General features: G+C 41.1%; 1 protein-coding gene across 2 annotated transcripts in view; it reads left to right on the top strand.

Annotated features, from left to right (window-relative positions):
- LOC101172231 (ryanodine receptor 2) overlaps positions 1 to 23312 on the top strand; it is a 310508-nt gene that overhangs the window by 196576 nt on the left and 90620 nt on the right. For both annotated transcript variants that reach the window (XM_023949560.1, XM_023949561.1), the window contains exons 80-88: positions 3593 to 3705; positions 4803 to 4899; positions 7675 to 7781; positions 12002 to 12053; positions 12166 to 12213; positions 12309 to 12408; positions 12708 to 12787; positions 14150 to 14226; positions 14370 to 14443. In XM_023949560.1, coding sequence (XP_023805328.1) covers positions 3593 to 3705; positions 4803 to 4899; positions 7675 to 7781; positions 12002 to 12053; positions 12166 to 12213; positions 12309 to 12408; positions 12708 to 12787; positions 14150 to 14226; positions 14370 to 14443 — 748 coding nt within the window. The remainder of the gene's footprint in view (positions 1 to 3592; positions 3706 to 4802; positions 4900 to 7674; positions 7782 to 12001; positions 12054 to 12165; positions 12214 to 12308; positions 12409 to 12707; positions 12788 to 14149; positions 14227 to 14369; positions 14444 to 23312) is intronic.

Raw genomic sequence — 23312 nt, 5'->3', positions numbered from 1 at the left:
ACATAAGACCTGGGGCCTGTTTCACAAAGGAGGTTAAGTGTAAACTCTGAGTTCATAAACCCGGAAATCAGGGAAACCCTGGGTTTTCCGTTTCAGAATCGGAGGTTTGTCAAACCAGAGAAAGCAGAGTAAGTCAAACCCGTTTCTGAAAGAGAGTTAACTTTTACTCGGAGTCAGTATCCATGGTTACTTATGCTGTGAACCTAACCTGGTCGGGAGCAGGTTTTATTCTCCAAACTCGAAGTTTTTGCCGGTCCCCTCCCCTTTTTAAAGACGAAGCACTATATTTCGCTTCAACCTTCATTGCCCACATTTCCGTCACGCGATCTAAGTGACAAGAATGGCTTGTCCTTTTTTGGAGGACCCAATAGACGAGGAGGCTGCATTAATTCGTAGAGAATTACATTTACGTCGTACGAGGATTTTGAGACCTCGACTCGATGTTTTGTCATTTCCCCATACGTTTTTGTTTGAGCGTTACCGTTTTACGTTGCAGTCAATTACATATATACAATGAAAACAACATTAGGTCTTGCTATGTAGATGTTTCATATGTCAAATATTGTCAACAAAGCCTACATCCATGACATGCTCACATTTGACCTGATTGAATTATGTTTTTATACTTCATTTTTAGCTGCTGCCATGTTTCTTTTAATTCCTGCAGGATTGCATCTACATGAAAATGAAATCAGGGACATTGAATTAGATTAATGTAACAATTACTTTTTGGAAACACAATTTTCTAGCACTGCTTACTTTCTTAATCCCATATAAACCTATACCACTTGATCAATACAGGGGTAGTGTTGCAGCGTGTGTGTGCTGAGCGGGGTGCAATCCACGAGAGACAAGGGGAGGGGCGATTGCAGGTGCAGATGGGGGGGGGGGGGGTGAGCACGGATGAGGAGGACGGAGAAGGTGTCATTCCCAGAATAACTGTTTTGGAGTCATTCTTATTCCGCTCTGGAGGTTGAGGGTTTCCAACGGGAAGTGAACCCCGAAGGAGAATTCCCTTCAGCCCTGAAGGAAATCTCCCCTGCGCTTTTGACCACGCACGGTCGGAAAGACGAGAGAAAAGAAGGAAGTCTTTGCGCAGCGAAAGGTTCAACAGTAGACAAAAGTTCACTTTTAAAAACACAATTGCATGTATTAATATTAAAATGACCAACGTTTGCAAGAGGGGAAGGTTAACAAAAAAGTCCTCTAAACATTACCGACGTTAAATGCATTTTCCCCCAGATTGGTTCTGTACACTATGCAGCATTTCATGCATTTACACCAGGAATAACACTTCAAAAGTACACCTAAATATCACCATTTTTTATTTCACACCTTACGCTATTTAAAAAGTTATTACAGTCAATATTTATAACAATGATTTGAATGCAAACTTAGGCATTAACTTGAGCAGCTATGTTTTCCACGCTAACTGTCTCTGTTTTGCAGATGCAGCGGTGTTGCTTTTCTTCTGGAATATGTTCTCATATTCACTGCAACTCTGCAGCAGCACGTCAAGTTCAGCTGGCGAAAAATACGCAGACCTCTTTGTTTTCACGGTTGCCATGGTGACTCGTGATATCTGCGCTCCATTGATAATGGCTTCTTATAGACGCGGTGCGCACGCTCACCTTCGAATCAGTCCACTCAGAGTTGATTGATCTAACGCGGATCAGCTGCTCTGAAACTGAAAACTCAGAGTTGTCAATCTCTCGATTGACCAACTCAGAGTTCAGGTTTGACCTCAGAGTTGGTTGAACCTCCTTTGTGAAACAGGCCCCTGGGGCCTGTTTCACAAAGGAGGTTAAGTGTAAACTCTGAGTTCATAAACCCGGAAATCAGGGAAACCCTGGGTTTTCCGTTTCAGAATCGGAGGTTTGTCAAACCAGAGAAAGCAGAGTAAGTCAAACCCGTTTCTGAAAGAGAGTTAACTTTTACTCGGAGTCAGTATCCATGGTTACTTATGCTGTGAACCTAACCTGGTCGGGAGCAGGTTTTATTCTCCAAACTCGAAGTTTTTGCCGGTCCCCTCCCCTTTTTAAAGACGAAGCACTATATTTGGCTTCAACCTTCATTGCCCACATTTCCGTCACGCGATCTAAGTGACAAGAATGGCTTGTCCTTTTTTGGAGGACCCAATAGATGAGGAGGCTGCATTAATTCGTAGAGAATTACATTTACGTCGTACGAGGATTTTGAGACCTCGACTCGATGTTTTGTCATTTCCCCATACGTTTTTGTTTGAGCGTTACCGTTTTTCGTTGCAGTCAATTACATATACAAAATGAAAACAACATTAGGTCTTGCTATGTAGATGTTTCATATGTCAAATATTGTCAACAAAGCCTACATCCATGACATGCTCACATTTGACCTGATTGAATTATGTTTTTATACTTCATTTTTAGCTGCTGCCATGTTTCTTTTAATTCCTGCAGGATTGCATCTACATGAAAATGAAATCAGGGACATTGAATTAGATTAATGTAACAATTACTTTTTGGAAACACAATTTTCTAGCACTGCTTACTTTCTTAATCCCATATAAACCTATACCACTTGATCAATACAGGGGTAGTGTTGCAGCGTGTGTGTGCTGAGCGGGGTGCAATCCACGAGAGACAAGGGGAGGGGCGATTGCAGGTGCAGATGGGGGGGGGGGGGTGAGCACGGATGAGGAGGACGGAGAAGGTGTCATTCCCAGAATAACTGTTTTGGAGTCATTCTTATTCCGCTCTGGAGGTTGAGGGTTTCCAACGGGAAGTGAACCCCGAAGGAGAATTCCCTTCAGCCCTGAAGGAAATCTCCCCTGCGCTTTTGACCACGCACGGTCGGAAAGACGAGAGAAAAGAAGGAAGTCTTTGCGCAGCGAAAGGTTCAACAGTAGACAAAAGTTCACTTTTAAAAACACAATTGCATGTATTAATATTAAAATGACCAACGTTTGCTAGAGGGGAAGGTTAACAAAAAAGTCCTCTAAACATTACCGACGTTAAATGCATTTTCCCCCAGATTGGTTCTGTACACTATGCAGCATTTCATGCATTTACACCAGGAATAACACTTCAAAAGTACACCTAAATATCACCATTTTTTATTTCACACCTTACGCTATTTAAAAAGTTATTACAGTCAATATTTATAACAATGATTTAAATGCAAACTTAGGCATTAACTTGAGCAGCTATGTTTTCCACGCTAACTGTCTCTGTTTTGCAGATGCAGCGGTGTTGCTTTTCTTCTGGAATATGTTCTCATATTCACTGCAACTCTGCAGCAGCACGTCAAGTTCAGCTGGCGAAAAATACGCAGACCTCTTTGTTTTCACGGTTGCCATGGTGACTCGTGATATCTGCGCTCCATTGATAATGGCTTCTTATAGACGCGGTGCGCACGCTCACCTCCGAATCAGTCCACTCAGAGTTGATTGATCTAACGCGGATCAGCTGCTCTGAAACTGAAAACTCAGAGTTGTCAATCTCTCGATTGACCAACTCAGAGTTCAGGTTTGACCTCAGAGTTGGTTGAACCTCCTTTGTGAAACAGGCCCCAGGGATCATTCAGCAGCTGAGGTGTCAGCCTGTGTGTGCAGGTGGAGCATCCCCAACGCAGCAAGAAGGCAGTGTGGCATAAGCTTCTGTCTAAGCAGAGGAAAAGAGCCGTGGTGGCCTGCTTCAGAATGGCGCCACTCTACAACTTGCCCAGGTTTGTTCAGTGTCACTGTCTCTGCTGTCCTTATGTATGGAAATATGTTTGGATAATTAGCACATCTTTTTACTTTAACATAAAAGCAAACTGTTCTGGCATCTACTGTCATTTTGACTGTTGAAGTCAAATTGTTTCTGCTCACACTGAAAGTGTCAGATCTCTCCAATTTTTTTTGGCCATTTACTTACATTTTTTGGATTACTTGGATTACTTCGTGCTGTGTTTTTTTAACCAGTGTGCCGGAGATGGTCAGGTGTGCCGTGGGAAATTGCCCTTATTAACTGTTCTAAAAACATTTACCATCTCCAGGATATCAGCTCTTTGTTAATCCAAACAGGCTCTGATAAAACACAGAGTAGTTCGGAATATGAAACATCGTAAAATACTTTTTTCTTTGTGTTTATTTGATTCTATTAAAGACATTTTGATAAGAATGACAGTACCGCTATTTAGCTGCAGCTAAAGCTGTTTTCTGAAAAGTTCCGCCCCTTTAACTGGTTCCGCCAATTATTCTTGGGGCTTAATCACATGTCAGCAGTCTGACCAATTAGAAGTGGTTAAAGTCTTCACTTCCTTGTTCCGATTCTGCTCATAAAGTCTCTCAGTTCTAACAAAAAAGACCAGCTAAAGCTCGTCTATAGTGGTGTAGCTTTCTGCGGGATCCGGTATCAGACCGTAGAAAAAGTGAACAAAACAATAAAGCTCAGAGAAGCTACCCTGTTTGCGTTCGGCGGCTGTTTGCACTACATCTCCCATGATGCATTGGGTGAAAGTGACAGTGTCTCAGCGCACAATGAGTCCTCCTTGTTAAACGTCTTGAAACTACAACGAACACTCATCAAACAGTTTTTAAATCTTCTAACTTAACTTCTTTTACATCATTTAGAAAAGAAATGCTGCAACTTCCAGCTTTTATTGCCACAAAAAGGTTGAAAAACACTGACTTAGTGGATTTGAATAGTGACACTAAGGGCCCAATTGTCCCAAATTTAGACTTTCTTCAGAGACCTGTATGGTTAGTTGCCTTCAAAATGATAAAGATGTACTATTTTAATCATGAGAGTTGTGTTCATGTTTCCTTTCTACCCCCTCAGACACCGCGCTGTGAACCTGTTCCTGCAGGGCTATGAGAAGTCATGGATTGAAGCAGAGGAGCATTACTTTGAAGACCAACTCATTGAGGACTTAGCTGTGAGTTGACCTGCAGGGAGTGTGTGTGTGGGGGGTCCATATTTTCAGCAGGACTTGACAAGACGAGGATCTATGTCAAGTGTTTGTGCCCCACTTGAAGGGGGAACGCATCCATAGTGTCTTCTAAACAGGAATTTTCACACCATCTAGACGCACTTCTCGGTTTTGTCTTGTTTTATTTTCCAACTTTTTGAGAGGTTAAGACATGACAGTAGATGCTTGGCAGCCAATGCCTGATGGTGTGGTGTCTGATAACGTGTAGTGACAGACCTGAACAAAAACCCAATGTTTAATAAATTTACAAGAATAAATGTGGAACATTAATAACTTACCAAAAGATAAATTCATGTCTAAGTGGTTAACTCAACAACTTAAACCATTAATTTATCCAAAGTTAACTTCATAACTATGAATATTCAGTGACAATGTAGTAATAAATAAACATTAATCTTCAAATCTGTCTTTTCCCATTCGGGGTCACAGGGTTGCCGAAGCCTATCCCGGCCACTTGCGGGCGAAGGCAGGAGACACCCTGGACAGGTCGCCAGTCTGTTGCAGGGCCACAATCACGCACACATGTACACTCAAATTCAAACATATGGGCAATTTAGAGTAACCAATTGACCTATGAAGCATGTTTTTGGAGAGTGGGATAAGTAAACATATTTTTTCAAAGAGCAGTGTTCTTATAACCTGCAATTATTACAATAAATAAATATAAAGGCTAAAAAAACATTTACGGTGACATGGCAGCTGACGCGGAAATCTTACCAGCTGCCTCTGTGATTTTGATGCTTTTGAAAAGGGTTATTCCTCTTTCATGATCATAAGTTTACTGATCTCTTGGAAAGCACTGTCTGATCTGGGGCTACGGATGCACCACATCCAAATCAGCCCCTGTGTGCACAGCTGGAACCTTAATTGGCACCGCGCCCACTACCGACCTCATTTCCCTTTTTTCCTCACTTCTATTTTTATTTTCTCACTTAAATTCATTGTCTCTTAATTTTATTTCCTTAAATTTTATTTTTACGTTAGATTTTCATTAGATATTTGGGGAGCCAGTTTAGCTCGTGCTGGTTTGCGGCACCTTCTGTCCGTGAAACCAGGGTTCGAATCTGGGCTGCTCCCTATCCCCTTCTTTGCTTCTGTGCCGGTCCCAAGCCCGGATAAGTTGAGAGGGTTGCATCAGGAAGGGCATCCGGCGTAAAACATTGCCAAGTTAACCATGCGGCTCATCCTCGGAAGAGCGGTTGTTTCGCTGTGGCGACCCCTGATGGGAAAATCTGAATGAGAAAGAAAAGTTTTTTATTAGATATTTACTTTTTATCTTTTTTTTTTAATTACCGTAATTACCGGACAACAGAGCGCACCTGATTATAACCTGCACTTATTACATTTTTAAAGGATAAACCAATTATGTGTATACATAAGACGCACCTGTCTATAAGCCGCATGTGCCCACATTGAAAAAGGTGTTGTAGAATGAGGATGTGTATGTGCTGAAACTACTCGCTGTGTAAGAGAGAGGAGGGAGCGTGTGCAGCGGAGGAGGGGAGAGCATGTGCAGCGCAAGAGGGAGCGAGGGCACGCAGTGGAAGTGTGTTGGGGTGCGTGTTCTTGTTTGATATAAAGAGTGAAGGGAAACTGTAATAAAAGAAGGTTTGCCCCAGTAGAAAGGGGAATGATTCTTTATTAACCCGTTCTGGGGGCTCTAAGGGTCTGAATGGGGAAGTGAACCCTGAAGGAAGATCTGCCTTCAGCGGGTAGGATCTCCCCTGCATTTTCTGACCACCATCATAAAGAAAAAAAGTAATTGCAGGAAAGGTTCAACACATGATATATTTACAAAGAAAGACGATGCACAGAAGGATTTTCAAAGTTTTAATAATATAACTGAGCTTTTCTTTCCAAATAGCGCCTGTGACATGGCAGTAACATAGCAGCAATAGGGTAGTAAGAGCACTAACATGGCTGGTTAAAAAAACATGCCGGTAAAAGTCACTGAGAGAGAGAGAATAAAAGTCACTAAGAGCAGCAGAAACTTATAGGAGCGCGCGTGCCGGAAGTTTTCTTCCACAACAGTGACACACCGTAACACAACAATAACAGGGCTGGTTTAAAAATATAAATGTAAAAATCACTGAATCACTGCTTACTTTACTTTACCTTACTTTTACACGATTGGAACAGTGTCAGATATTCTTCGCCACACACTCTCTCAGTGTCTCCTTCGTTGTCGCTGTCAGTGTCACTCTCATCCTGAGGAAAATTCTCTCCTGAGCTTGCGCTGTCCTCTCCGTCACGCAGCAGACCGGCTTTTGAAACATGTTGGTGATGGTGGATTTTTTCACACTGCTTTTATCGATTGCGTTTAACTTGAAAGCTGCGTCACATGCATTTCTTCTTGCATTTTCCAAGATGAGGGCCTGTTTATGCTATTCATTCACAAAGCGGGAATTTAATTTAAACTTGCATTTTCCTTGACACATATACCGTATTCCCCCTGTATCACTCTTACCCTTTCTGCTCGAGCGACCCTAGCGGTCGTTAGAAAGAATGCAACTAAGAAAATGCATAAATTAGCCGCATAATTGAATAATGCCGCAGAGTTGAAAGCATGTGACAAAAGTAGCATCTTATAATCCGGAAATTACGGTACCTAAAAACTAAAATCTCATGAAACATCAGTTTCACCCAAGTTGACCTAACAGTCCATACGAGTCTGCTGTAACCTCCTTACATGTTCTTCTTTTTGACCTTTGATTATTTCAGAAAGCAGGGGAGCAGGAGCCAGCTGAAGAGGAGGAGGGGATGAAGCACATGGATCCTCTGCATCAGCTAATCCAGCTCTTCAGCCGGACAGCACTCACAGAGAAATGGTGGGTTCCTTCAGATGTGCGGAGTGTCTGCTTCATATGGTTTAACTCAGGTTTTGTAGGTGTTGCCTTAGAATTTATCCTCAGCTTTTGTTATGACTTTGTCACACAGTAGTGGTCTTTTAATTATGATTATGCCGTTATTAGTCAAAGTTTATATAGTTTATAGTTTGGAGAGCGGCAGTCAGTCATTAGAAATATGCCTCTGAGTTGTTGGGCGGGACCGCTGGACTGGAAATCCCCCCCACCCCATTGCTTAGAGCTCAGAGCATAGAGCTTGTGGCGCACCTGGTGTATTGTCTACATCACAAACAAAATCATTTTCATGATTTTCGTCTGGTCTTTATTCACAGCGGTTTGAACCAAGAAATAGTCAGAAATGCAATTTTAAGATTAATTTTCTTTATATATCCTCCATCATCAGAAAAAATCCCACAAGAACATGTGAAAAATACAAAATAGACCGTTTTTATTGTAGTCTGTCTTTAAATTTATCAGATGAGGACTGGGAATGTGGTAAATGCAGTAAACTTCTCAAGAAGCTTTGGCAGGAGCGCATGAAAACATAATTCCCCATTTTTAACCTCGACAGCCATTATGGGAACCCTTAGCAAAAAGCAGTACACTTGACGTTTTTTTTACCGACCACCGTCGGTAAAACGTCATAACACAAGGAAGGTAGGACCTCTGAACTGCTGTCCCCTACCCCACCCCTTCTGGGGGCAACCAGAGCCTCAACAGTGGTGACCATGTCACTTGAGAGCTGGCTTCCTGGGCCCGGCAGCCCTTTCTCCACACAGGGAGAGGGACCCCTGAGATCTCTGGCAAGACCATGAGCCAGGGATCACATCACATCTGATCCTGGGGTGTCCGTGTCTCTGTGGTTCTGGTCCTTGTCCTTGGGCGCTGGGCCTCTCCAAAATTCCAACAGTGGTTGATCCTGATCGGCCCATGTCTCCCTTGGGGGACCCTGGTTTGTACTTGGGGTTGGGTGCTCAAAACTTAGGGGGGGCTCTATGGGTGTGTGGCCTTGTGGTTGGCCCCGTGACATGCTGGGAGGGCTATTCTTCTGGCTGGGATGGAGGTTGCACTCTCCGTGCTCCTGTGCCCCCCCTGCTCTCTAGTGTTAGGGGCCGCTGTGTTGGTCCTGCTGGCCCTGGTCTGGGTGGCTGATGCAGATTTTCTCGATCTGCTAAATCATGCCGGGTTTCAAGAGGCTCAGGCTGCCGCTGCTTCTTTGGGAGAGGTCTTGGTGTGGGGGTGACAGGTCATTCTTTTTTTTTTTTACATTCCATCATTCACATAAGTTGAACATAAAAACTCACCTGAGCATAGGTATCAGCTCACCATTGGACAAATAGTATGCATGACGGAATGGTTTACATACATTGTTTTTTATGCATAAGAATGTGCGTGTGAGCTGTAGTATTGTGTATGTGTTGACATATATGTATGTGAAGATTTTTGGAGCCAACATGTATATTTGTAACATCGAATGTGTGTGTCGACAGGCCCTGCTCCTTTTGACTAACATCTACACCTGACAATAATGATTATAAACTTCCAGTTTCCTGTTGCTTTGTGATTCTACCCCCCCCCCACACACTTTTGTAATCATCCTCCAACTTTAACCCCATTTTTCTCCCCTATCTTAGTACCCTTAACTTCCATCTCTAACATCCCTTTTACTTTTTCTCCCTTCTTTTTATTCCAATCCCAGCAAAAAAAAAAAACAGTATGCAAACATAATCAGTATAAAGTTTAGCCTGAATTACAAAAGGGTTTATACAAATAAACACCTTGTGTCAGAAGAATCATAACCCCGTATCGTAACAGTAAAATCTGTCCAACACAAGAGGCCCTCAGGCAGCTCATTTCTGTTTGCTTAACTGTTGGACAGGACAAGTATACTTACCGTATACTTCTGTATATGGTAAGTATAGCAGCTATAATATACACCAGTCATCCCCAATCCCCGGGCCACTAACTTCTATATTTTTTGTTTTGTTTATTTTCTAATTTTTTTTTTTCGTTTTGATTATTTTTCTAAAACTGATGGAAGTTTTATCTTGGAAAACTACTGGATTCAGTTTACTGCATCTTTCTAACTTGACACATCACGTGACTTTAAGCAGCTGCTCGGACCCCAAAGTTAGTAGTTCAATGGAGGTGAGCTAGTGGCCAGAAAAAGAACGGCTGCGTCATGGGGAGCCTGCTTGGGCCTCCTGAATTTTATATTTTTCTTATTTTCGTCTTGGCAATAATAAAAAACGTCCCCTAATTTTAATTCCCGTTTTTATTTTTACCCTCTCTAGTTAATGTGGGACAGCAAGCCTTTAAACTTGGTGAGAGAGAGAAGACAAATGCGGAGAACACATTTCATGCACCTAGGTGCGTGACAGCTAATGGGACTTCAACTTTAAGATTAATTTTAAATATGTGTGGCCAACAACAAAATCCAGTCTTGGAGGCATTTAAAATGTGCAGACCCATCTTCTCTTCTTCCTCACTTGAGCTTATGCATGCACTCTTGGCCAATTGTGACATCACTATGGCTCATTAATTCAAACAAAGCGTCTTTGCCACAGTTTGATTGACAGCGATTCAAACGTACATGTTAAAAACTCAAAACGGGATTTTTCATTTCATTTTCCATTTAAAGGATGCAAGCATATTCATACATTATTGATGGAAGTCTTATCTCACATGGCATAGCGACTGACATTAACTCAGTCGCTATGCCAAAAGTCAGAACTCTGTCTCCCCCTTTGGTCACCAGCGGGAACCATCTTCAGAGTTCTAGCCACACTTCCTGGATGCTGCACACCTGACTATCATTCACTTATTTAACAACAGCATACTTAAGCTTTGCACTGACCTGAGCTCAATGGGAAATATTTTTTGTGCCACTCTGCCTTCATTAGCGAGCATTATATCTGGACCTGATCTGTCTTCTGACCCTGACCCTAAATCTGCCTGCCTGCCGCCTGCCCGGACCCTTGCCTGGATTTTAATCATGAGTGATGGGTAGATGAGGCCTTGTGAAGCATTTAGGCACATTGCCCAAACAGTATTTATACTGTGTCAGTACTGTGTCACTTAATACTGACTGCTGCTCGACCAAAAACATCATTGCAGGAAACTCAGTTAAGAAACTCTGCTGATATACTTATATTACTTGTATATTATACACAATATTTGTCATTGTAGTTCCTCATTCCTATATATTTCTCTATAATGCCCCAGCATTAGGAAAGCACTTTTATGTTTGACAGTTCTGCAGAAAAAATGCCACATTTAACCTCCAGAACATAAAATGATTCATTTTGAAGAAGAGTCTGTTTCAAATGGAATTGTATTCTGCAAGATCAAGCGCAAACCGAGAGGAACAGTAGAAAGAGAAAGCCAAAAACACTATTAAAACTATTAAATAATTCCACGAACCTCATTAAAACACCACCTTTAACACCTTATGTAAAGATTAAATAAAATAAAATGTCAAACACAGGTGGACGGGAAAAACGGGGGCACACGAGTGTGAGAATCATTCAGCAGCTGGAAGCTGGGCACGCATCCGAGGCACCAAAAATAGATTTTTTTCCCCTACTCTGTTGAACTCACCGCTGGACTGATTTAGCACCCAGGTAACAGTAATTTAACCGAAAAGATCTGGTAATTTTTCAAAATAAAATATCTTTAAAAATAAAAGATAACATGAATGTTAGTGGTAGTGTGTGTCCATGTAGACTTGTTTGTGTGTGAACACTTTTGGAGTCAACAGGTGTGTTTGTAACGTTTGAGTGTGTGTGTGTGGACAGGCCCCGCCCATTTTAGATTATTCATGCATCTTAACCTGTCAGTTGTGATTATAAAGCTCCAGCAAGTTGTTGCTTTCTGATGCTTCATGATCTTACCCTCGCTACTAAAATCACCCTTCTGGGGTAAAAGTTATGCCCTTATTTTTAACCTGTTATAGGAAATATCCTCACGTAGTGGTTTAATCTGATTAACTCCTACGATAGCTGCAGTGAACACGAGTTTATCTAAGATTCATTATTCATCCCAAAGTTCTATTAAGTTAACTGCTTCCAGCTCCACTCTGGTCAGTCTGCATGTTTGCAGCAGTTTAAAAGAATCAACAGTTATATTGTTTAGCTGTTCTCTGCCATAAGTTGTTCAATCACAGCTTCTGCAGTTGATCATTCATATATTTTTGTTTGCAGTAAACTAGACGAGGACAATCTCTACATCGCCTACGCTGACATCATGGCTAAGGTACAAACAGTAGAAATCCTTTACAAATCTGTTTTGAAACTTATAAACTTTTGTTGTTTCTGTAAATCTCTATTGATCTTTTCACCTTTTTCACTTTGTATTCTTCATCCAGAGTTGCCATGACGAGGAGGAAGAAGATGGGGAAGTCAAGAGTTTTGAAGTAGATGATCCTCTCTGTGTTTCAGTCTTTTTGCCAAGCTCAGCTGCAGGCTGGTGGATCAGTGCTAATGGGGCTGTGTGTCCTTTCAAAACTAGGAAAAGGAGATGGAGAAGCAGAAGCTGTTGTACCAGCAGGCACGACTGCATGACCGCGGAGCAGCAGAGATGGTGCTTCAGACCATCAGCGCTAGTAAAGGTGAGCCCTGTTGTTTGCACGGACCCTCAGTACAGATGCAGCATCCAGGAGGAGCAGCCATGTAAACCTGCTGAAATTAGTATGAAATGATATGACATTTAAAAAGTGTTTCCTTTTTCAACAACTCTCCTACAATTTAACACACAGCAGGAAAAACAATCAGAAAATCAGGTCCATACCTTGTTTGTTCTCTGCTGCAGTCAGTGAAGATTTGTCTTAATTATCATAGGTTTGTATATAAAAAAGAGGGTTGGGTTGTTTGCTTTTAAACTAATAATTTGCTTCATTTGTATGTGAAGGTGAAATGGGACCTATGGTGGCATCTACTCTCAAACTGGGCATTGCTATTCTCAATGGAGGAAACTCCAAAGTGCAGCAGGTAATATTCAATCAATTTTTTAGATTAGCATTTGCATGCACATAGACAGGGACACACGCATTTAGTTTATTTTCTTTAGTTTTCTTTTCTATTAAATACTTTCTTTTAGCATTTAAGATCAGGTCTTATGTCCCACATAAGAAGGTTTCACTCAGGGGTGTCAAATTCATTTTGGTTCGGGGGCCACGTTCAACCCGTCTGATCCCCAGTCGGCTGGACCAGTAACTTAAAGCAAAAACTGCTTCTTTTATTTTTTACTCACTTGGAAAACATGCCTCAACCAACATGGTAGCCTAATCACTTATTATTACACATTCATTCACAGAGGCCAATGGATCTCAGATAAAATGCATTTCACTTAAAAAAAAATGGGTTTATTCAATTTTATTCAGACTGAATATTTTACATCTGACACTGAAGCAATCCCAATAATAAACTCAAGATGGGATACGGAAAAATAATGAAACATCTGCCTAAAATGTAAATGTGGAAATCTATGAAAAATTAAACTAGTTAAACTTGCAAACATTTGTGAACATAAGAATTTGGAGTTAACCTTTCGTTCTCTCCTGAAACTTCACCCAGCCATCAGTATCATGATTCAAATCCTGTGCCGAAACACATTTACTGTCACTCAAGTGAGCAAAACACTATGAAATGTCCAAGAGTCTTTTCCTGGGTGGCTGCCTGAATTTTGTGGCATCACCTGCCTTCTTTCTGACCTTTAATGGGGCGCCATCAGTGACCAGACTGACGTCACATGACCAGTTCAGTCAGACATCGTCGAGCGCAGTAACTAGAGAGCTGAATATATGATCAGCTGTTGTTGTGTCCATCAACTCAAAAAACGCTGCTGTGACGGTCTCTTCAACACCTTTAATAAATATGCACAGCTGTATATATCTGTGATGTCTGTGCTTTCACCAACAAGTACAAGTTTTGTACGTAGAGCTAAAGAAATGTACTTAAAAACTTGCGTAGCTGTATTTGACTGCGAGAGTTTTGAACAAGGAAACCAGAAACGTGCATTCATGCATTTGTGGATTTATGAAAGTTTGCATAGACTTTTCATTGGAAGTGGTCACTTGTACACTCATTGCTGACGTGGGTGTAAATGTGGCATAAGAGTCACCACAGCAAACCTTAGCTTTTTTCACACCCATACCAATCATAAATAACATTCAAAACTTCGAAATGCTGATTTAAATTGCAGACATCAAATATGTCCCCTAAAACTTAAAGTTCAATGTTCATTCTGACTGTAATGGTCATGGGTGGTCATAGTCAAATTTAGTTTTTGCTTTAGTTTTTACTGCATTTTACTGTTTCTCTAATTGTTCATTTTCTGTGCTTGTCTGACAGAAAATGTTGGATTATTTGAAAGACAAGAAGGACGTGGGCTTCTTTCAAAGTCTGGCGGGTTTAATGCAGTCGTGCAGGTAACTTCTCAAACGGCTTCCATCCGTGGCTATAAGGAGGAGAACTGAAGGAATTTTAAGTGACTTTTGAGGATGGAGTTTAGATTATGTGGGCTTGGACTTTGTTGGCATGGCAGGTTCATAACAGCTTTCTTCACTTTCAGTGTTCTGGACCTGAATGCGTTTGAGCGGCAGAACAAAGCAGAGGGTTTGGGGATGGTGACAGAGGAAGGTTCAGGTAAGTCATGCCATTTTTCAGGGATATGTTTTATACAATTGAATTAAGGGACTTTAAATGCCATGTCAAGACATTAGAAGAAAAAACAGCAAAAAGGTTTTGCCAAATTAGATTTTCATGACTCGATTCATTGCAGTCTTGTTTAGAAAAATGTTTAAATTGAACTTAAAAAGCTGTTTAGTGAGGAGGCTCAATACTCCAGTTTGAAGCTGTTAATGGTTTTCTAATAGTAACATTAGAATGTAAAGAAAGCATTGACTCTGTTAGACCTGCACGTCTATGCAAAGTATTTCTACTACAGTATAGCTGGACTCTTGGCCCAAAGCATCACATGCAGATGAAATCAGCTTGTTATGAAGTTTGAACTTAACTCAACAATAATGGAAGAAACCATTTCAAATCTGCACTAAACATGCTGTTGTACGTTTGTTCCACCTGTTTGTCCACCTGTCGCTCACCTGTCCATCATGTGTTCCAATAAATAATGACATCAGTTGGTTAACCGTGAATGCAAGAGAGCACTTTGATACTGGACAATATGACAATTTTGAAATCATCAGAATCAAAACTCTGAAAGCATTTGAGTCTAAGGAAACTTAAATTCATTTGTTTACTAACCTTGGTGTACTGTATTTTCTGCATTGTAGGGCACACCAGTTTATAAGGCGCACTGTCAATGAGTTATCTATTTTCAAACTTATGTCATATATAAAGCGCGCTGAACTATAAGGCGGATTAAGCAAGACAGAAGAGTTCGAGATAAGTTCCTCAGTCAGTCAAACTTTATTAACTGCATTCAAAATAAGTTTAGAAGAGGGGTCAATCATATGGGTAGATTGTGGGCCATTGAAAATAAAAAACAAAAAAATATGTTTTAGAATATCCTCACTGTGAGGTACACCACTTGATTGATATGCATAATATCGAAATGAACATCCTCTGATACATTCGTCACTGCACATGAATAATAAACTACGCTGAGCACACATTATGCCTGCCATCGGCGAGCCTCTGCTAGCCCTCAGCGTGCCAGATCCGCAGCAGAGGACCACTCCGACCCACTGGAGAGTTTATGGAGGCCCAGGCTGGCCCATGTGCATCCTTATTCAGAAGCGAGACCGAGACACCCTGTCTCACCCATGGCTGTCCTGCCATGGAGCCTGCTGTGGTTCCAGTGTCGTCCAGAAGCCTTCACTTCTCGAACCCTGCCCACGGGCCAGGGGCCACCGTTTGCTTAGCCGTAGTTAAGCCAGCTGCACTTTGAAAATGTCATGCCCTCCCCCTATTAGTACACAGTTTACAGCAGAGCATGAAACACGATTGTTGCTGCATTCTGTTTTCATAATGAAATGCCTAATTTGTTCTATTTATTTATAACTAAATAAATATATTAATGCACACTACAAAGCTATCTCCTTACAAAGATTTGTAAGGCGCACTTACTGTGTAGTTTTTCAGTTATTAGTACACAAACATAGCATTTTTCTAATGAAGATAAAGTAAAAGTTGTCAACTTTGAAGTTTGAATAAAGTGACTTATGCACAATTCCAGGCCTTGACTTGTAATATCCTTGCTCTACATATCCTGCATTATCACCAATCAGAGATTTGTTTACTTTTACTGTGTAGTTTTTGAATTATCAGTACATAAGCATAGCATTTTAAACTGAAAATACTTTATAAGTTGTCAACTTCAATTGTCAGCACCCCTGGTCTACAACTTATTTGTAAGGTGTTACACGTTAGCTGCATTAGCATATTAAGAATACCTGCACTCCCAACATTTTTTGCGCCATGTAAAAAATACAGACTGATGTAGCTAAAACAAACGTTACTGTGACTACGCTAACTCCCAACCTTGTTAATAACATGTGGAAGAAAAAAAAACACAGTCCAGGACTGCTACATGTTAACTGCATTAGCTTTTTCACAATAACACCCAACCTTGTTTGCAATTCGTAAAAAAACAGTATGACATTTTGACAGGGTGCAGTGTACCTCTCAAAATCAATTTAGTATCAGTAAGTACTACCAGTAAGAACTCATACATATGGCACTCTGAATTATAAAGCACAGTATTGTTTTATGAAAAAAAAAACTACAGCTTTTAAGTGCACCTTATAGTGCTGAAAATACAATAAATATGTTTTACAGTGAGAACAGTGTGTGGCTATTAGTGCTACAAATAAATCTTTCCTCAAAGGAAAGTCATTGAAGCTCATTTACCTGATGTGGGCCTTAGTGTGTATGTTTAGGGGAGAATATTTTGCGTTTCCAGATGCAGGTAAAATCCTTGTGATACCCACAGCAATGGGTCACAGTAAAGCTGTGTATATGATGTGTGGCACAACCTGCCTGGTATGGCAAGTCAACAGGGTCAAAGGTGATCAGGATTTATGCTGCTAAAGGGTTGTTTTGACAAATTTAAAAATGTTTTATTGGACAAGCAGTGTTTCCTGCTGTGTCAGTCCTGTGGCTTAAAGTGATTGGCACAAAACTGAAGCTGTTCTTTGTTTTGATTGTTTTGATCTTTGCTTTGATGACAACAGAGAAATATCCTGATTTGAAGTTGTCCTTAAAACCTTCTATACTCATTTTAAAGGGCAGGAAATGTGTACCTGGTTGTTCTTCTAGAGACAGAAGTAGAGGACTGCATTTTTTTTTAACATATTGATTGCTGAAATGTTTTGCATGTAAGGCTGATATACAAAAATGGAACATCAGCTCATTTGAGAGATGTCTTTCCTCTAAAGCAGTGCTTCTCAATTATTTTATAAATTGGATCTTTTAACATTAAAATTGTATCTTTTAACAGTAATAAAATAAAAAAGCAATATAAATCCACTTTAAACAAATCGCCGACTTTCTGCACAGTCAATTGCTACAGAGCTCCAAACTTTATGTGACCTTCAGATTATCCCAGGGGTCTGCAACCTTAACCACTTTAAGAGCCATTTGGATCAGTTTCCCACAGAAATAAAAACACTGAGAGCAAAACACCATTTGGAAAACCCATTGTATCCAGTGAAGGGTATCAATTCACTTTTCACGCTTTTCTCATTCAACATATACTGTCTTCGGAGGCGGTCCTGGCTAGTTTGATGCCCTGGGCGAAACAAAATATCAAACTATTTTACTTAATTATTAAACACAAGTAAAACATACTTGTATTGAATTCACGATAAAGATATAGTATTAAAGTTGTTTCACACTTAGCACGCATCAGTTTGTGTTTTCTTTTTGAAGGCTGGCTGGCTTCTGGTAAAATTGCCACATTTTTTCTGTTTTTTCTTTTCTTAAGCTGAATATAACCCTGACACCAATTATAAATAAATAAATTCTGGTCATTTCCGTTGACTTCATGGATGAACATCAATGGAAACTAAAGAACATATTCTTCTGTTTTGTGTGGTTAAGTGTAGGGATGTGTACCGAGCCCCGGTATTGAACGAGCCCCGGTGCAACATTCTTCAAGACCGCAGGATTGTGATTTGACCTCAACGGTTCTGTTATCGGTACTGGAGAAGTCGCGTTTTTTTTGTGTCCCACAAAATATAAACGGTACCTGCCATATTTATCCCACCAAGTCAGTCAGTTGTCCGTTAATGATGATAATAATTTTGCTATTCTTGCTGAAGAGGAGAGGTCTGTCTGGCTATTTGCGTGCACGGGGGGCGGGGGTGTTGTTCTGACAGTACGCGGTGCGCGCGTAAAATTAATTAAATCTGCGCTGGAGCGCCCTGACTATCGTGTCAACCTGCTGCTATGATGAGCGTATTTTGTGCTCTCTGTATAGAAAACACTGGAGGGGCGCGAGTAAAAACGACTCGCTGCTCGCTGCAGAGGATATGAACAGGTGAACAGGTAGAGAGGAAAAGCAGGTAGAGAGGCGGGGGAGGGGCTTTGGCTTCAAAGAGATGGAAACACTGGCGTCAGATATAGACGCAGCTTTCACTGCGGGAGTTGAAGCAGAGACTTTCTCTGGGATGGTCTTATGAACTCAAAGATTTATTTAATTTGTTTTATATTTACATCATGACAGCAATATTTCAAAACATTGATGTTTATTTTTCTTTAAATAACTTCTTTTTTCATGTATTTTATTTTAAAGTTGGAAAAATGTATAAAGTAAAATGTTTTGTTAAAAATTCCTTGTTGCATAATGAGGAAATAAAACCCTTTATGTTATTAATTTGTTATTTATTCATTTTTTGTCCTCAAAAAATATCGATAAGAGTATCGTTAAAATACCGGATCGATAAGCAGTATCAATAAGAGTAGTAGTACCGTTAAAACTTTAACGATACCCATCCCTACTTAAGTGTCACATAAACTAAACAAAATAAGACAAATAATTGTGTACATTGCATTGCATGTGAAACATTGACTGTAAATGAGAACAGAAGAGTTTAGATGAAATCCATCAATACGCTAATTAACAAGACTAGTCTAAATTAAGTGCAAACCTTCTTTAGCCATGTGGCATATGTTACACAAAATTTTACTCCTCCAACAGTAAATTTGGTCTAATTTGGCACCTAGCAAGTTTTGGACACCGCCTGCATGTCATCTGTCAAACACCCAGAGTGATGATGAGTAAGATGATGGAAAAAAATTACTTTGATGCAGACTCGTTTCTATTTTTCTTTTTACATTTTGCAATAATCCAGTAAACTCAATAAAGTATGTTAATTTTAAGGATGACATTTTATGAATGACAACTATATCTATTATGTATTATTCCCTCTCTGCCTGTTCACAGATGTTCAAAGATGGAAGGAGTATTTTGAGGAGCTGATGAATGAGGAAAATGACAGGGAAAGAAGGGAGGAAGATGTGGTTGTTGTGGAGCAGGAAGTAGCAGAGATTGGAAAGAGCCTTCCAAACCTCATTGGAAAGGATGAGGTTAGGAAGGCTCTGAAAAGGATGAAGAGCGGAAAGGCCATTGGTCCTGATGACGTACCTGTGGAGGTATGGAAGTGCTTAGGAGAGACAGCAGAGGAATTTCTAACGAGTTTGTTCAATAGGATTTTAGAGAGTGAGAAGATGCCTGAGGAATGGAGGAGAAGCGTTCTGGTCCCGATCTTTAAGAACAAGGGTGACACGCAGAACTGCAGCAACTGTAGAGGAATAAAGTTGATGAGCCACACAATGAAGCTGTGGGAAAGAGTAGTGGACTACACCAAGGATCAGCTTTGAGTACTTGGGGTCAACAGTTCAGTGTGATGGGGAGTGTGGAAAAGAGGTGAAGAGGCGAGTGCAGGCAGGTTGGAGCGGGTGGAGGAAAGTGTCAGGAGTGTTGTGTGACAGAAGAGTGTCAGCAAGACTCAAAGGAAAGGTGTACAAGACAGTGGTGAGACCAGCTCTGCTCTATGGGTTAGAGACGGTAGCAGTGAGACAGAGAGAAGAGGCTGATTTGGAGGTAGCGGAGATGAAGATGTTGAGGTTCTCCTTAGGAGTGACCAGGTTAGACAGGATAAGGAACGAGTACATTAGAGGGACGGCTCATGTTGCCTGTCCTAGCGACAAAGTCAGAGAAGCCAGACTGAGATGGTTTGGACATGTTCAGAGGAGGAATAGTGGATATATTGGTAGAAGGATGTTGGAGATGGAGCTGCCTGGCAGGAGAGCAAGTGGACGGCCAAAGAGGAGATATATGGATGTCTTAACAGAGGACATGAAGTTGGCGAATGTTAGCGTAGAAGATGTTCATGATAGAGTGAGGTGGATTCCTCCAGTGTATTCTACACAGAGAGCACAAAATATGGTCATCATAGAAGCAAGTTGAGATGATAGTAGAGGCACCCTAGCGCAAATTTCGTTAATTTTACGCAGAAATGGTCAGTTAAAGTGTAACAAAACTGGAGGGAAAAAATAAAAAACTGGCAATTTTTTTTTCTTCTTTTTATGGGTGCTAATGTGCCCCCTTACGAGATTGCAACCGACTTTCTTTTTAGAACTTTCCATCCCATAGCAGACTCTGGTCCGCGTTCACAGCCGCAGACACGCCCCCTCCGCGCGCTCACACTGCTCTCTTCCTCCTGCTTGCTCGCACATCCCGACGGTGTTAGAGGGACCACGGCAATATTACAACATAATAGTTATTTTACAAAACCACAGAGAGCCGGAGGCATGTGGCTCCAGAGCCGCAGGTTGCCGACCCTTGGATTAACCCTAGTACAGTACACAGAGAGCTTCACGGAAAAGGTTGCCATGGCCGAGCAGCTGCATCCAAGTCACACATCACCAAAAGAAATGCAAAGCGTCGGATACAGTGGTGTAAAGCACACCGCCACTTGACTACAGAGCAGTGGAGACACTGCCCCTCCTCTTTCAACATGACTGTGCACCAGTGCACAAAGCAAAGTCCATAAAGATGTGGATGACAGACTCTGGTGTGGATGAACCTGACTGGCCTGTACAGAGTCTTGACCTGAACCTGATAGAACACCATTGGAGCGGAGACTGAAAGCCACGCCTTCTCGACCAACATCAGTGTGTGACCTCACAATGCACTTCTGGAAGAATGGTCAAAAATTCCTATAAAGAGACTCCTCAACCTGGTGTACAGCCTTCCCAGAAGAGTTGAAGCTGTAAAAGGTAGACTGACATCATATTGAGCTAATTGCAGGTAAAGATCCAGGTACAGGTGATACAGATAGCTCAGATTGGCTCGCAGTACTCATGAGGCTGTGGGGTGCATCTATTCTGACAACTGCCAGAGTTCTACATTTTCAAAGCATACACACAAAGATGACAGAGGGATTTTGAACATAATATTTATATTTTCTGATAGTTAATCTTCATTGTTATAGAAAAGAGTTTTACATCTATTTTTAATCCTTTAAACTGGAGATTTTAATCAATTTTAATACGAGTTGTTCCTCAAGAAGACAACAAGAAAGAATTCAGTTTTCAAATCTTTTAGGTTTTCGCTCTGCAGTGAAGGTATTGACATGCTTCACATAACTACATAAAGAAGGCTGTAAAAAGTCATATTGATTTTTTTCAAAATTTTCAAATCTGCAAATATTATATTAGTCACATGCTTTAAACCAAAAATTGGAATACACCAATTTTGTGAGGATTTGCATATTTAGGAGAAAGGCTCGTGCCTTTGGTGCTTCTTCTCTGGTTTCTTCCGTATTTCATTGGAAGTTTTTGACATTTGTCTCATGAAAACGTTGGGAATATTTTACATCTTACAGAAAAAACATTTACAACAGATTGTGAACAGACACTATGCAGATGCCCACTGAGGTGTGGTGACCCAGATCCCCCAATCTGTTGTACACTTTTAAATGAAGATTGGTGGAAAAGTGCAGCATGTAGCTATGGTGTCCTTCATGGAATCATGTGCTTTAAAAGGAGAATTCCTCAAAATTGTACACCTTCTGCAAAATGACATAAATATAATATACATTAGAACTAGACCCCCCCCCCCCCCCACACACACACACACACACACACACATTCCCCCATTATACTGCAAAAATGCCCATAAATAAAGGCTTAAAAAGCGCCCCACTGTTGACTTGCCACTTGGTCAGTCACATATGTGACATTTTCAGGCTGAAATCTGCACTCGCTCCCCCATCCATGTTGTCTGCTCCTTGTGACAAGAATTTCTGACAAAGTTGACCATGATGACTCTCACAGAACCCTACTGGATGCAGTTGGTGAGTTGTAGGCCACAAATCAGGCAGCCATCTGCACCGTGGTCAGAGGCCATTCTAACCAGATCAAATCTGTGTCATATCTATATCAGGTCATCTGTTCAGCAGCTATGTGAGGTTTAAATTATATGTTGTCAGAAAAAATGTCAGTGTCCATCCTGGAGGGTTTTAGCTTAAATTCTGTCATCCTGTCTGTAGATGATCCAACACAATAGAAAGTGTCAGAGTTGATGGGAGGCTGGTGTTTCCTGACTTCTCGTCTAGGTTTTTTTCTTCCTGATCAGTGCTTGTTTGACGACACTCCTCCCCTAAAATTTGGTTTGTTTATTTTCACTTATTTGAGCAAGTTCATTAATCCGGAAAGTTGTTTGACAGCTAAGCGTGTTTTTTTACGCTAAACCCTTCATCTCTGTTCTCTTTATGTTCTTTCCTGTCAGTTCATTGTCTGTTTATGAGAATTAAACAGTGAGTGTGATGTCACTCATAGAAAATGGTTTATTTCTGGCTCTAATAAACAATTCATTCGTCATATTTTCACTATACAGATGCTGCCATGTTGGAGCCATATGTTGTAAGTAAGCAGCGATTGGTCCTAGTCAATCTGAATAAACAATCCTATAGCAACCACTCTTGTCAGTCAGTAGTGAGCTTGTTGGAAGTCCCCCATTGACTGTATCTGAGAACTGGGCTAATCTGAATTTCACTTTTGAAATGTAATAATTGTCTTTCCAGCAGATATGGAATAAATGTTGCACAGCTTAAAATCATAATTTATTCAAATTAGCAACTCTGCACTTGCATCCCCACTTTCTCCGCCTCTCTTTTTTATGCCCCCCCCTCCCCCTTCCCCCAAACACACACACACTCTTCCCCTCTCCCTCCTCTTTAATAAAGAGACTATATATATATTTCCCATAAGTGAGCCAAGTTCCATGACCGGGGTTTGGGCCGCCGAGGCACCTGCCTTCGACTGCCACCCAAAGCACACCGCACCAGCCCCTTTTGAGGTCCCGTACGGGTGTTGTGGTGGCAAAAACATAGTCCTGGGAGGAGTTCAGTGAGGCCAGGGAGAAGGACTATCGGTTGGCCTCGAAGACATTCTGGCAAACCGTCCTGCGCCACAGGAGGGGAATGAAGTTCTTTACAGGCACCGTTTTCAGTGCAGGTGGGGAGCTGTTGACTTCGACTAGAAA

The sequence above is a fragment of the Oryzias latipes genome, chromosome 19 (genome assembly GCF_002234675.1).
Source record: "Oryzias latipes chromosome 19, ASM223467v1".
Taxonomy (NCBI): domain Eukaryota; kingdom Metazoa; phylum Chordata; class Actinopteri; order Beloniformes; family Adrianichthyidae; genus Oryzias; species Oryzias latipes.
Note: the sequence above shows the minus strand (reverse complement) of the source record. Positions and strands in the feature narration are given on the sequence as shown.